This window comes from Phoenix dactylifera, unplaced genomic scaffold, assembly GCF_009389715.1.
Source record: "Phoenix dactylifera cultivar Barhee BC4 unplaced genomic scaffold, palm_55x_up_171113_PBpolish2nd_filt_p 000628F, whole genome shotgun sequence".
Classification (NCBI taxonomy): Eukaryota; Viridiplantae; Streptophyta; class Magnoliopsida; order Arecales; family Arecaceae; genus Phoenix; species Phoenix dactylifera.
Window position 1 is genome coordinate 279,208 of NW_024068021.1, and position 14,947 is coordinate 294,154.

Genomic DNA, 14,947 nt, shown 5'->3' on the forward strand with positions numbered 1-14,947 from the left:
CCTGCACTTGGAGAGTCTCAATGTCACAAAATTTTAGGAGGATGGGTCCTCCATCCAAGCTGGAAATCTGGTGCCATTTCAGCTCAATGTCCTCGTATATTTGAGCCTGGTGTGGTGGTGGTCTTTTGATGAATTCCTCGCCATCTCCACCCTTCTGTGAATTAGAACAGTGCCATTACTCCAACGCAACATCAAAACATCAATATGCTGCTCCCAACTTGGATTGGCCTCCTCGGCATCCCTCACATTGGCTATATTGTCCTGCTTGGAGATGCAATGCTCTCCTCAGAGGTTCAAGTCCTTCAGCTCCTCTATCCTACATCCTTCTTCTGATGCACCGTGAATCTTGAGCATCTGCAAAGAAGTCAGTTTAAGAATTCGTGGAGGCATTGGGATCTAATCTGCCCTTCCATCCCAGAATTCCCAGTCAAGATGTAGATCAAGATGCCATAGATTAACTAAGTGGTTGTACTGATGGGTACTGATTCGGACGAAGTTTTGGTCATGCACCACCAAGGCCAATATATCGAAAATGAATCAGATCACCAATTGAAGCCGGCAACTTCTCTACTTGGCTGTTGCTCAGAACTAACACTGGCCGGGGAGAGCCATCATCATCGTACAACATAAATGTCCATAAACTTTTCCCGTCAGATATTATCTAAAATGCCTCCTGCTGCATATGATGGTGACAGAACAATGCAGCGAACCCTTCCAGATTTACCAAGCTTAATTGGCTTTGAGTGGTAATCCAAACCCTCTTCTCTGGGTCCCCTGCAAGCAGAGGAACATGCAATGCTTCCCAAAAGTGCATGTCCTTTGGCTCAATGGCAATGGAAGCTATACTCACCGGTATCTGTTCAACCTGCTACATTCTTTCAGGCTCCAATGAAGATAAATATTACTCATATCTATAGGGTGGGGAACCAAGTGGCAGATAGCTTAGAAAACTTGGTATGCACCGCTCATTGTCCTGTCATAGTCATGCCATTAAACACAATACAAATTTGCAGTGAGAAAAATTAGAGGCATAAATATTAACTTTAAACTGCATAACCAATAACACTGGTATCTGTCCCAACTGGCCTTCTAGGTTTGATGGCAGATGTTATTCTGACAAAGTTGCCATTGTTAGACATCACGATCAATTTAGATAGCACCAAAAACAGGTTAAAAGACTGTCAGACTTGAGCTGTTAGATGTAAACAGTAACTTATAGATGTCAGTGAGATATATGTTCCCATAAGACATAAGATTCTAAGGAAAATTCCCTGATTTAACGGTGACTCCTAGAAGTCAGTGAAATATTCGCATATTAAATCTAAGAACCACACCTGAAAGAATTAAGACTACAGCAATGTAAAATCAAGATGACAAAAATGGAAAGAGAATAAGTGCTGTTACAACAGGGACCCCAGGTAACTGCAGAGAAAATAAGAATTCTGATCAAGCTACCAGATGTATTTACAAGTTCGCTGAAATCTTTAATAGCTGCACATGTTGAAATAATCATCAAATTATACTTTTGGAAACTAATTTAAAATCAATCACTACATCAACAATTTGGCCATTCAGCACGCGAGGAGCATCTGCTAATAGCCAAATATGTAAGTTCAGCCGGCATAATCTCCTCCATCCTTGAGGATAGGAACATCTCGAATTTCTACTTTGCAGTGATTCTAAATTTTGCAATCCTCGTGGAAGAAACCTGAGACCATGACAAGATCACAAGAATGTATTCAAATATCATTAAGTTGGTGTGGCACTCAATCCTTGGAGAAGGCTGTCAGTTTTGTGCATGAAATTATCTCTATGCATTCCAGAGAAACGAGATCTTACAATCTTACAATCACATACTTCAATCTTCAATTCCTTCAGAGAAGTCAACAGATAGAGAGAGCTCCTGGATATGAAACCAGAAAAATGAGAGAGTTAATGAGGTAAGAGAAGTCAGGAGACCAATCCATCTGATAATTCGACTAAGGGTCACGGTCTATTATTAAATCATGGCGGGAATCAAACTCCGGAGGCAAAATCAAATTCTGACAGTTTCTTATCTCCAATTTCTCAAGCATAGGTAAAATGGAAAGTTCGGGGAGCCTAGGAATCTCACAACCTTCCACTTCAAAAAGTCTCTCCAAATTAGGCATGTCTGATAAGGTAAGCTTCTCTAGAGATTGAAATCCCACAAAATTTCCCATGCTTCTCATTCCATGCATACCTTTTATCCACAGATTTCTGAGACGAGGTAGCTGCCCTATCAGTGGGAGTTGTTCACAATTCTTGCAGCAGGAGAGTCTCAAAGTCTCTAAGTGTAAGAAAGAACGATCTCCTACCCAATCTGGAAAATTGCTGCCAGGATAGTTCTCTATCCAAAGACATTTGAGTGTGATATGAGGGCGGAGACCTGCAATAACCCCTTCGCAATCACTCCCACCCTGTTGAGCAGTGGGATTGACTGCATCGCTCCATTGCAACTTCAAATTATCAATTCGCTTCCTACTCAAATTGGCCTCTTGAGCATCCGTCTCATCGACAACATTTTCTAGCTTTGAGATGCAAAGATCTCCTCGAAGGTTCAAGTCCTCCAGCTCTCCTACCTTGCATCCATCCTCAGAACTCACAATGAATCTTGACAATGTCCGCAGCGAAGTTAATTTTCCAATTCTTTGTGGCATGGACGTCATCGAATTAGCACCCGTCTCCCAGTCAACACGCAAACCAAGATGCCGTAGGTTAACCATGTAGCTGGTTCCTTTTGGTAACTCTCGGAGCCTGTAGCACTCACCAAGCTCCAGGGTCTGCAGATTGTAAAGCCAGCAAACTGATTCAGGCAGCCTTTGGATTTCAGTTCCGTAAAGGCCAAGATATCGCAGGTGTATCAAATCGCCAACTGAGTCCGGCAATTCTTCTATCTCGGTAAAGCTGAGATCTAAAACCTGCAAGCATGTTAATTTACGAAAAAGATTTGCAGGGACATGCTTCACAGGCACTCTAGACTCACCGTACAATTTAAAAGTCCGTAATTTTTCATATCTGTATAGTTTGTCGAATGCTACAGTCCCCTGATTATTTTGATGAAGCAGAGATGCATAACGCACCCATTCAGGTTTATCACATGAAACATCATGTTCCACAACCAAACTTTCAGGTTTAGAAACTAATCGTGCTAGATCATGGATGAGGCTCGGCATTCTATATTTCTGTTTCTGTCCCTGACTACCAGAGACTTCAAAAAATGACCTCCACAATAGATTATCAAAGTACCTGCCGCCTATCACCTCCAGAGTACTTCTGCTCCCACTGCGCTGGATCAAATCTTCTGCCATCCACAACCTGACCAGTTCATCCCTATCAAACTCATAACTTTAGGAAACATAGAGCAGTACTTAAAACACTGCTTCAGATGATAATTCAAATGATTATAACTGATCATTAAGCTTGGCAATATGCCATTTATATCCTCTTCCAATAAACACACTTCATTTAGCATGTCTTCCCATCGAACTTCATCTGTCACATTGTACAGGAGGCAACCGAGCAACTTTGCTGCCAGAGGGGATCCTTGGCACCTCTCCACGATCCTCTTGCTGATCTCTTCCAAATTTGGATGTTGGCTCGAACACCCGTTCGGGAATGCCTGATCAAGGAGCAGGTTTGAACAATCGTCCACATTCAGACCCTTCAAATGGATCAGATGCAGTGTGGGCATTCCCCTCCAAACTACTTCATTCCGAGCAGTAATCAATACCTTACTTTCCTTACCTCCAGCCAACAATGGAAGCCGCAGCGTCTCCCAGAACTGGAAATTCTCAGCCCACAAGTTATCCAGCACCAGCAAGAACTTTCTCCCTCTCACCTTGCAGATGAGGTGACGCAGCAGAGCGTCCAGGCTGGATATATTACATTTCTCCCCGTCGTCTACAGCTTCTATAATCTCTTTCGTTACCCTTCTCACATCAAATCCTTTGGACAAACCAACCCAAATCCTCAAATCGAAATAATTTTCCACTTGAGCGTCATTGTAGACTAATTTAGCAAGAGTGGTCTTACCGATTCCAGGAGCTCCATAGATCGGAACAACAGGGACGAGGATTCCATGATCCGACGTCAATGCGTTAACAATCTCTGCCTCCTTATCTTCTCGGCCGACGACACGAGACCTCTCATAAGAGGCCACGGATTGAGAAGGAGGCGAGCTTTCTCCCGTTCGCCCCCTTCTCCTCCCGTCTCTGGCCTCCAGACGGAGATTCTTCCGGGCCTCGGCGATCTCCTGGAACCTCTCCTTGATCTTGGCTATCTGGATCGCCAGTCTCCGGCGCTGGAGAAGAACCGGGTCATGGCCGAGGCCCAGGGAATGGAGAGACCAGGAGCGCTTCCGCTTGCGGGATGGGCCGGCCTCGCGGCTGCTCTGGTCGAGGGAGGAGAGTTTGAGCTGTGTCTGCTGGCGATCGAGGAGTTCGTCGGCGGCGAAGGCGACATCTTTGAGCTCGAGGAGCCAGCGCTTGACGGATTCGTCCTCGATGTAGCGGCGCTCCTCAGCGTCGGTGAGGAGGGAGTGGATCCGCTCGCGGGTTCTTCGGAGCTTGTGGATCTCGTCTTCGAGGCCGCAGATGAGGGAGTACTCGGACTGGGCGAGGGAGACAAGCCAGTCCACGAGCTTGTCGGGGAGGAAATTGGGGATGGAGGCGGCCTTGGAGAGCAGATTGTTCCAGTCCATGGCGAGGCGAGGATGAAGAGGAGAGAGCAAAGGGATCGTTCCGAGGGAGAAAGCACTGCCAGGATGAGGGAGGGAGTTGATCGAGGAGGGGAGGTAGCAAGAAGAGACGGTGAGGCTCTGAAACTCTGGAGACGACGGCTGGGGAAGTTGAAGGGAAAAGAAGACGGGGGAGAGGAAGAAGACTTTGACGTTGACTCGATATAGATTTTTTTTTTTTTTTTTTTTGGGAAAATTAAACGTTCGCTCCTTGTGCACCGGTTTTATAACTACAGATCCATAGAGCTTCGGATATATAATTATTTCAATTCACTAACGAAAATACCTCTCCGCTCTTTCCCAATTTCCACCCCTAGGGGGCATTTGGTAACCCCAACAGGATCACCATGATGATCTAAGATCCCTGGTGATCCGAATGCTGAGGTGATTTGATCTCCAGTGATATAAGATCAATGTATTTGGTAGGCTATAGCCCAGTGATTAAAAATCTCCGAATATCCATGAGTAGCTTGTTTGGTATGGTACGGAGATCCAAGATCACCGACCACATAATACCACAAATATCCCTGATATATCTTAGATGGATTTTTTATGTGTTTTTAATTCTCATGAATAAAAAATATAAGTCAATATGCTAATTCTTATAATAGCTCCATAATTTTGTCACATATTCTACTTTTAGTAGCCCTTATCATATATTTATTAATCATATAAAATATATTATAATAAAATATTAATATATTTATCAATATATTAATTATTAATCTATTCTATAAAAATATATTTATTACTCCTATAAATTATTAATCTTATAAAAATATGTTATTTTTCATTATAGAATTAATATTTTTATTTATACTTATAATATATTTTTTAATACTAATAATTATTTTGATTAAAAAATAAGGTAAATAGGAGTAACATATTAAATATTTTTATTATATAAATATAAAATATAATAATATATTTCTACTATAATTTAAAATTATCCTTCAATAATAATAGGATAATAATATGATTGGTAATATATTATAATATAATATATATCATTAATATAATATATAATATCAACATAATATTATATATATATAACATTGACATAATATATTGATGGTATATTAATATATCATTTTTCTTGCTAAATTGAGGGGTATTTTATCTTTAACTTTCAACCCAGGATCACTGCCCTAGGGTGATCTTGAATTTCCGATCTCAAAGACGGGTATCCCATCACCGAGTTGGGCAGTGATTTGAGGAGTGGAGGTGATTTAGGATCACCGCCATGTAGGATCACCGTGGTGCAACCAAACGCGGTGATATCATCACCTCCATCTACATCATCCTTGATCCTAGGACGATCACCCCATACCAAATGCCTCCCTAACATCTACTTCCTTTCCCACCGGCGATTCGTTCACATCATCATATAAGATAACCGTTCTTCCCTATTTTCTCTTCGACCAATGCCAACCACCAGCATCTCTGTTTTCTTTATTTTTTCACTGTTAATCCATTTCCATCATCGAACAAAAAAACCCTTCCGCGCTCCTGCTCTTCTGCTCTTCCGGTTCTTCTCTAGTTTTCCACCCGTATTATCTTCCCAGCTTTCTTCTCCCATAATCCCTAATTTTTCACCCTAATTTTTTGAGTTCGGCTCTGTTTTCTCACCATTTTTCTGACTGAGAATTGGGACTATAATTATGGTTTGTGTTGATTTAATGGTGCAAAAAGTATACAAATTTGAAGATAAATAAGTATAAAAATTTAGAAGATATATAAATATATTTGATATGCCTCCAAACAAGCTACAACTTACTAGAAGGACTAACCAATTAAAATACGCCACAGCGCCAACACATGGTGGATCGGGAGTGACCACTGGATGGGCCCAACGCCATACCGTCGAGCTTGTATATTAGGAGCTCCCACAGTTAGCCGCATCCTAACTGGAGGACCCAGTGATCGTCGAGATCCCATCAATGTGACAGGCAGGATGTCATCGGCGTACGAAGCATCCACCGATGTCTAGGCTATACTCAAGCCAATCACTTCTGGTCGACCCACATGACCTAATTTTTTAGTGATAGGTAGGCTCCTCTATCGAACATATATTAAAAAGGGGGCAGAGGTAAGAAAGACTAAAGCCCTAACAGACTGAAAAACAACCTCCTCCTATTACCTAATTAGGACTTAGGCATCGGAGGTCCCCCACTAGATACATTTCAGCTGGAGAACTTCTTTGTTCTGTTCTGTTTTATGTCAGAGTGCTGTCATCCAACGAGAATCTTGGCTGCAGCGACCGAGCGCCGCTCGCCTTCTTCAGTTCCGACCAGAACAACCGACCACCGAGCTTTCTAGCGTCGTCACGCTTCTCGCTACGGTGCTTAGGGGTAGCTAGTTCTCAGCAACAACAACATTATTATGCCATCGTTTGGCAGCAATTGTAGCTTTTAATAAATTGAGTCGTGAACCATAGAGCAATAACTTTCGGTGACAATCATTTTGTTTGTCAACTAAAGGAGGTAAAAATCAGCCACGTCAGTCGGTATCAATTTTTTTGTGCATACTTTCACTATACGAAATTTGTCAAGTGGAATGTTATAAATAGAAGCCATTTGTGGATCTGGGCAAATGCATGGGCTGCTATTCTCTCTCGTTTAACTATTGTCTAATTTAGTTATTTTGTCATGATTTAGAATCATTAATTTATTATCATTCTGCCATTTTTTTCTAATATATATATACATATATATGCTTTAAGGGAAATGTAGGCGAGCATTGTAATGATAAAACAATTAAATGTTTGGAGGGCAAATACTATCAATAGCATTTTTGACTTGTGCATTCAAAATGAGTGACAGATTTGTTCTTATTTGAATAATCAGTTGCTTAATTCCATACATCTTTAAAAATTATTTTCTAGGGCTTACTAGTAACCTAGAAATTTTGTTAAATTGCTCGAAGTAAATTGCTGTGAGACTACCTTGTTCATGTTTTTTACTTTTCTGATTGTAATTATGGACAATTCTGGATATGGTATGGAGGTTGTTGTAAGGACATTTTTATTGGCAATGACAGGAAGCTGTTACTCTTAAAAATGATGGAGAAGAGAAACTATATGTCCTAACTCTGATGGCAAAGAAGCGGATAAATATGACGACCCAAGACGGAAGAAGAATGAGTTGGAGAAAGAAAAAGAAGAAGGGGAACATAGAAGAAGGTAGAGAGAGGGAAAAAAAAGAGGAATTCACAATATTCTTAACCTTAATAATTTAAATTATATTCTCAATTAATATAGTAATGCCTTTAGATAGATAATCCAAAATCCTAATAAGGGTCCACATAAAAACAAAATACTAGATCCAAATAAAATATATTTTTTTTAATTTCTATGTTTATACCTAATTTAAGTGTGCCTAGATTTCTTATTAATAGATGGTCCTCCATCATATTCCTCTATATGGAAAGCTCGACTCCAAAGAGTTTGGCTGTAAATACCACTCTAGAAGCTCAGAATCCAAGATGCAAAACTAATCTTCTGCAATCCAAGAAGCATCGAATAAAGGATGACCTTTCTAATGGACAAGATAATGATGGAAACTACTATCAAAAGAAGTAATAACCTCATCATCCAAAGCTGTCACAATCTCATCTATCTAGCAAGAAAAATATGGCATCTTAAGAACTGAAATGCTTACAAAAACACTAGATGGCAAAGCAAGAGACTCAAAGGTACCTTGTTAAGATAATAAATCCTTCACATTAAAAATAGGACTAATATTCATATGACTAAGTAAATCAAGAGAAATATATTAGATTCAAGTTTTCTAAAGATAGAGAATGGTCCAATAGATCAGGCATGCAATTTCTTGAAGAAAAGTTTAGAAAAGCATTTAGAACGAATGCGAACTATGACACTATTTCTAACATTAAACTCCTTAATCCTAGTTTACATCAACAGCAAGTTTATATGATGGCGGAGCACTTAAGGCTCACTTGCCAGGTGAGGGAGTTTGAATCCAACACTGGACGCGAGACTAGGATGCATGGATTGTGGGACCATGCAGGGCGCACATGCTCATCGTATAGGTTGCAGGTCCTATGAACACGGATTTCGGAGCTCAAGCTAGTTTTATTTTGCTAGGAAAGTTTGATGTTAGTTAATTCTAGAAAGTTTTGATTTTTGTAAACTCCTCTTTTTGAGAACTTTTGATATTACTAGGAAAGTTAGTAGTTATGATTCTTCAAGTTTGACTAGGCATGAAATCCCACATTGAAAAGGAGAAAAAAAGAGTCTACTTATAATCATACTTGAGTTATTTGTTTAGCGAGAATTCTTTTGCAGAAATTGTTATTGCCTTCTCTTAATTCTCTCTTCTTCCTTTTGGTGGATTCCTAGGGTTTGCAAGAAAGCATCGTGAGAGCGGTATCCTTGGAGTAGCCGGTTAAGGTGGTGTTTTCGGCCTTAGAAGAGAGTGACCCACCTCTACTCCTCTTCTAACTACCATCAATCCATTCTAGCACCTTGCATCATGAGGTTTCTACCTCGCCACAATAGGTTGCATCAACATATCCTTTCTCCTTTGAGTTTTCAGTCCAAGTTCAATAATCCCCAGCATTAATTGATATCAAGACATGGTTTCTTCAAGGTACCGCCCCGCCGCAATGTCAAAGAGCATGTTGAACAAGATTTGCGAGATATTAAATTAGATGAATTGCACCACCAGCTTGAACAAATTCTAGAAGAGCAACCTCATCAATGGCAAGAGTAGCGCGAATGTTGACATCACTATGGCTCTCATCACTACTCTGACAAAGAACCCTTTGATAATGAAAGCAAGCATTTCAATGAAGAAGTGAAAATTTTCAATCTGTTCTACAATAGAAATGCATTTTCATCGAGCAAAGAAGGTACACGTCGCTAATACAAACGAAGACCACATCGCAACCATCATAACTTCAGCATCAAAATAGACATTCCCAACATTGAAGGTCGTCTGCACCCTAACAAGTTCATTGATTGGTTAACACCGTTGAATAAGTCTTCAAGCTTAACGAAGTTCCCGATGATTGATGCATGATGCTAGTTGCCATCAATATCAAGAAGTACACATTAATTTGCTGGAAAAATCTGAAACAACGACATGAGCATTAAGGACATGGCAAGATCCAAAAGTGGGAGAAGATGCATCGTGAACTCAGGAGTAAGTCCTGCATGAAGATTATTACCAGAATAAATTTTTAAGCTCCGCAATCTTTCGCAGTGCGATATGACTGTAGAAGAGTACACCATAAAATTCGAGCAACTCCTCATGATGTGTGATATCAAGAAGCCAAAAAAGCAAACTATAGCATGATATCTTGGAGGACTGAAGCCTAAAATTGAGCAAGTCGTGCAACTCCAACCCTATTGGATACTGAACTATGTGATACAATTGGTAACAAAAGTTGAGAAGCAGCAATTAAAAATCAGTAATTTGCACTTTTCGAGGTACAGAGATGGAGCAACTAACCAGGGGAGTTCTATGTTGAAGATGTTGCCATTCATTGAAGCCAGCACCTCCTTACCGCCTCAAAAAAAAAAAGACAAGAAAATCCCCAGCAACCCCAGCAATTCCAACACCATTACCTATAATCCTCATAAGTGTTTCAAGTACCAAGAGTTTGGGCATATTGCAATTGATTTCCCAAATCAAAAGCTCATCTCTTAATGGAAGAAAATCTGTGCGTAGAAGAGGAGGAAGAAGATTGGGCAATCTAGTAGAATGTGGAAGGCCCAAGCAAGGAAGCACTAGTGCATGCCGATTAAGGAAAAGCCTTGGTAGTCTGCTGAAACATGAATACAACCATGGTAGTTAATGAAAAAGATTGGTTATGCCACAATATCTTCCATACTAAGTGTGCCTCGCATAGCAATGTATGCAAAATTATCATAGATAGAGGTAGCTATGAGAATGTAGTTGCAATGCTGATGGTCCATAAGATGAAATTTCCTACCAAAGATCACCTCTATCCTTACAAGTTTGCAGTAGCTAAGGAAAGGCAATGAAGTAATGGTAACAAAGGATTGTTTAGTCCAATTCTCCATCGAAAAACAATACTAAGATGAGGCATGGTACAATGTTATTCTTATGGATGCCTATCACATATTGTTAGGACATCCATGGTAGTATGATAGTAGAGCTATTAAAGACGGCTTAAAAAATACGTATACCTTTGAGAAGGATGGCATGAACATCATCTTAGTACCCTTGAAGATGGATCACCATCTCCAGCCTCCATTGGAGACTAGCTCTTTCGCCTCATATCTAAACTCCTCAAGGCATGTAAAGAGTTTACTGTCACATATGCCTGGCCTGATTGTGCTAGAAGAGAACAATGAGTCGACAAAGCTTCCTAAGACAATTAAACCGCTCCTCGAAGAGTTTGCTCATATCGTGCCTAATATGATCCTTATGGGCTACCTCCTCTACGCGACATTTAACATTGCATCAATTTTGTACCTAGTGTTGTCATTCCAACAAGTTTGCTTATTGTTTGAGTTCCAAGGAGCATGAAGAACTTCAGCGTCAGGTGAAAAAACTTGTGGAAAAGGGCTAGTCTAAGAGAGTGTTAGTTCGTGTGTGTCATATCAGTGTTGCTAGTACCGAAGAAAAGTTGTGGCGCATGTGCATCATTATTCGATCTGTTAACAAAATCATAATCATGTATAAGTTTTCCATCCCTCAATTTGATGATTTGCTTGATCAACTATATGGCTCCAAGATCAACCTCCGAAGCCATTATCATCAGATTCGATTACACCCAGATGATGAGTGGAAGATCACCTAGAAGACCTAAGATGGCTTGTATGAGTGGAAGGTTATACCTTTTGGTCTTTTCCAATGCTCCAAGCACTTTTATGCATCGCATGAATCAAACCTTCAGTTCATTTATTGGGAGCCTTGTTGTAGTGTATTTTGAGAATATCCTTGTTTATAGCAAAGGGAAAGAAGAGCACTTGACACATCTCTGACAAGTGTTCCAGACCTTAAGAGAGCAAAAATTGTTCACCAACTTGAAGAAGCATCAATTCCTTATTGACAAGCTATTATTCCTTATATTTGTTGTGTCAAGCCACGGAGAAGTGGATCCTAGCAAAGCAGATGCCATCATTAGCTAGCCCACGCTCAAGATGTTGTATGAGGTGAGAAGTTTTCATGGTTTAACTTCTTTTATCAGTTATTTATCGAGATTTCTAATTCTATTGCTACGCCAATAACTAAGTGTATAAAAGAAGATCAATTTTGGTGGACTGACAAAGCACAAAGAAGCTTCGAAGAATTGAAGAAGAGGATTACTGAAGCACCAATGTTTGCATTTCCAAACTTTGATCTAGTTTCGAAATCGATTGCGATGCCTCCAATGTTAGTATTGGTGCCATCCTCATCCAAGAAGGTCGGCCGATTGCTTTCTTCAATGAGAAGTTGAACAACACTATGCTCAAGTACTCAATATATGGCAAGAAATTCTATGCGATACACTTTGGATCATTGGAATCATTATCTACTGCACAAGGAGTTTTTTTCAACTCCAAGCAAAAGATGCTCAAGCATCTGAATTTTCAGCATAAACTTAGCCACCGACATGCTGTTTGGAGTGAATTCCTTCAGCTTTTTCCCCTTTCTTCTCAAGTATAAATTAGATACCCAAAATCGAGTGGCGAATGCTTTTAAGTCGATGACATGCACTTCTTTCTACTATGTAGCTGAAAGTTGTCAAGTTTGAAGTCGTCAAGAAATTGTACAAGAAAGATCTGGATTTTAGAAAGATTTGGAGGCTTAGTGCTGAAGGTTCATGATGGGGGGCGAAATGGATCGTCCAGCCCACAACAAAAGGGCCACCCAATTTCAGCCCAATAGATACCGACGCCGACTAGACGTGTCTTCGGTCCGGCCCAGAATCAGCCCGACCTCGGACTTCGCCGAAAGCTCCCTTCAACCTCGGATATTCGCCGACGCGCCCTGGCCAAGCTCGAGGCGCCCTGGCCAAGCTCGAGGCGTCTTTCTTATTCGCCGATGCACTCCGGCCAAGCTCGGAGCGCCCTCCTTATTCGCCGATGCGCCTCGGCCAAGCTCGGAGAGCCTTTCTTATTTGCCGACCGCTTCGACCGAGCTCGGAGCGCCCTTCCAATTATACGCCCCAATCCCTTATGCTCGGGGCGTTTCGCCAGGCTAACCTCGCACCCATCAAGCCGACCTGCCAAATACATGATGCGACCTCTCGACGAATTTGGCCTTACCAACGGCCGCACCCATGTACATGCCACGCCCTCCTACGTGGCCGTACATTGCGACGCCACTCACGCCATGCTTTGCTAGCTGGCCCACGGCAAGTCAAAGAATAGCACCATGCTACTCCGACCATACCCTGCTACGACTGTCAACACCTTACCGTTTCTAAGAACGAACTGCCACTGCACGCCACAAACCAAGCTCTGGGTGCGCGCCACCCCCACTCATGATGGAAACAGGCCATACCTCCACCACCTAAGCGTCCTACCGGGACTATAAAGAACCCAACAGGTAATACCTAAGGAGACTTTTGGCTGGACCAACTGAATATCACTCTAACTTGATCGTCGGAGGGCCCCCACCGGAAGCACTGGTGAGGCTTTATGCAGGTACACCGCCGCGTGGAAAGTGGCGCCCGTTCATTTCTTCCACTCGTCGGCAGCTCTCCCGACTCCTCCGGCGTGGTCACCCTCGGGCCACATTTGAACCACAATATTTGGCGCTAGAGGAAGGGCCTAAGTCGTGATCATGAGGTTAAGGAGTCACGGAGCTCCAAATGCACCAAGCAGCCGGGTATCACCGCCCGGCCGCTCCCTTCAAAATCCATCTCCTGTAGTAACTGCACCGGCGGACCAGGGCCCTTAGGTCCAGCCCATTGCAATTGGTCTGCTTCTTCAGCAGGTCCAAACACTGACCGCGGCCGTCCAGGCCTATAGCGAGGCGGGGCCCAAATCCTGCACCCCCTCTTCGCAGGTGTGAGTCCACGGGACACCACCCGCGGCGTGTTCTCCTGCCAGGCAGCACATGATGGACGAAGGGAACCCTGCCATCGTCGGAGCCCTCATCGAGCTCGATCTCCAAGCCAAGAGGGCTCACCGCGCTGCCGCCACCCTGAGAGCCGGCGCTGAAGCCTGACACCCCGATCGCGGAAGCGACTATCGAAGGCAGGGTCTGCCCCGTGTCGGGCCGCCTGTAGCGTCGACAAAGAGCCGGAGAGGCTCCGTCGACCACAAGTCTCCACACCCCGCCCAAGCTCAACAGAAAGGTCAAGAGCTAGAGCGACGGATCCAAACACTCCGAGACCAAGCTCCTAAGCGCGACATCGACATTGACTTCACAACTGAATCTCCATTCGCTCGGTCGGTCGTTGATGAACCGATCCCCCAGAAGTTCAAGATGCTACAAATAGAGCCGTATGATGGCTCGTCTGATCCTTTGGATCACCTGGAGAGCTACAAGGCCCTTATGACTCTCCAAGGAGCCACAAACGCCCTACTTTGTAGGGCCTTCCCAGCAACCCTCCGCAAAGTAGCTCGCCTCTGGTTCTTCAGGCTGAAGCCCAGCTCGATCCTCTCCTTCGAGCAGTTGGGAAGGCAACTCGCCACCCATTTTTCTGCCAGCCGGCGTCAGCGCCGAACCTCAGACTTTCTCTTCGCCATCAAGCAGCGGGAAGGAGAACTTCTGAAAGACTACATCGATCGCTTCACCTCTGCCACATAGGAGGTTCGCGATCTTGACTAGTCTATTGCCATATGGGCATTAAAGACTGGAGCTCGATCCTACAAATTCCTCTTCTCCATCGAGAAAAGCTTTCCCGCCGACATCGTGAAAATGTTGGTCCGAGCTTGGAAGTATGCCAAGGCTGAAGAAGCCATGGCCTCTAGGCGTGAGGCAGCCGAGCAACTAGCCAGAATGCAGAAGAAGCGCCTCGAGGAGCGCTCCCACCCAAGGAGCCGATCCCCTCGGTGCGAGAAGAATCCTCTTCGGCCCAGGAGCCCAGTTCATCCGAGGTCTTTTGCCCAAAAGTTTAACAAGTACGCTCCCCTTCTGAAGTTCGGAAGGTACACTCTCCTCACATCTATCCGAGCTGAGATCATCATGGAGATCGAGGGTCGGGGCTACCTCCGACCCCCGCCAAAGATGCGGCCCTCAGCATTGCGGAAGCGCTTGGATAAGT

At 43.0% G+C, this 14,947-nt stretch overlaps 1 protein-coding gene across 1 annotated transcript; it reads right to left on the minus strand.

Annotated features, from left to right (window-relative positions):
- Positions 1 to 1,296: 1,296 nt before the first annotated feature.
- On the minus strand, positions 1,297 to 4,720 carry LOC103721276 (putative disease resistance RPP13-like protein 1). Its single transcript, XM_039119822.1, has 2 exons — positions 3,480 to 4,720; positions 1,297 to 3,366 (listed from the first exon to the last, which is right to left on the minus strand). Exons 1-2 carry the CDS (start codon positions 4,718 to 4,720, stop codon positions 1,980 to 1,982), a joined length of 2,628 nt encoding a protein of 875 aa, XP_038975750.1. The 3' UTR covers positions 1,297 to 1,979.
- Positions 4,721 to 14,947: the final 10,227 nt, after the last annotated feature.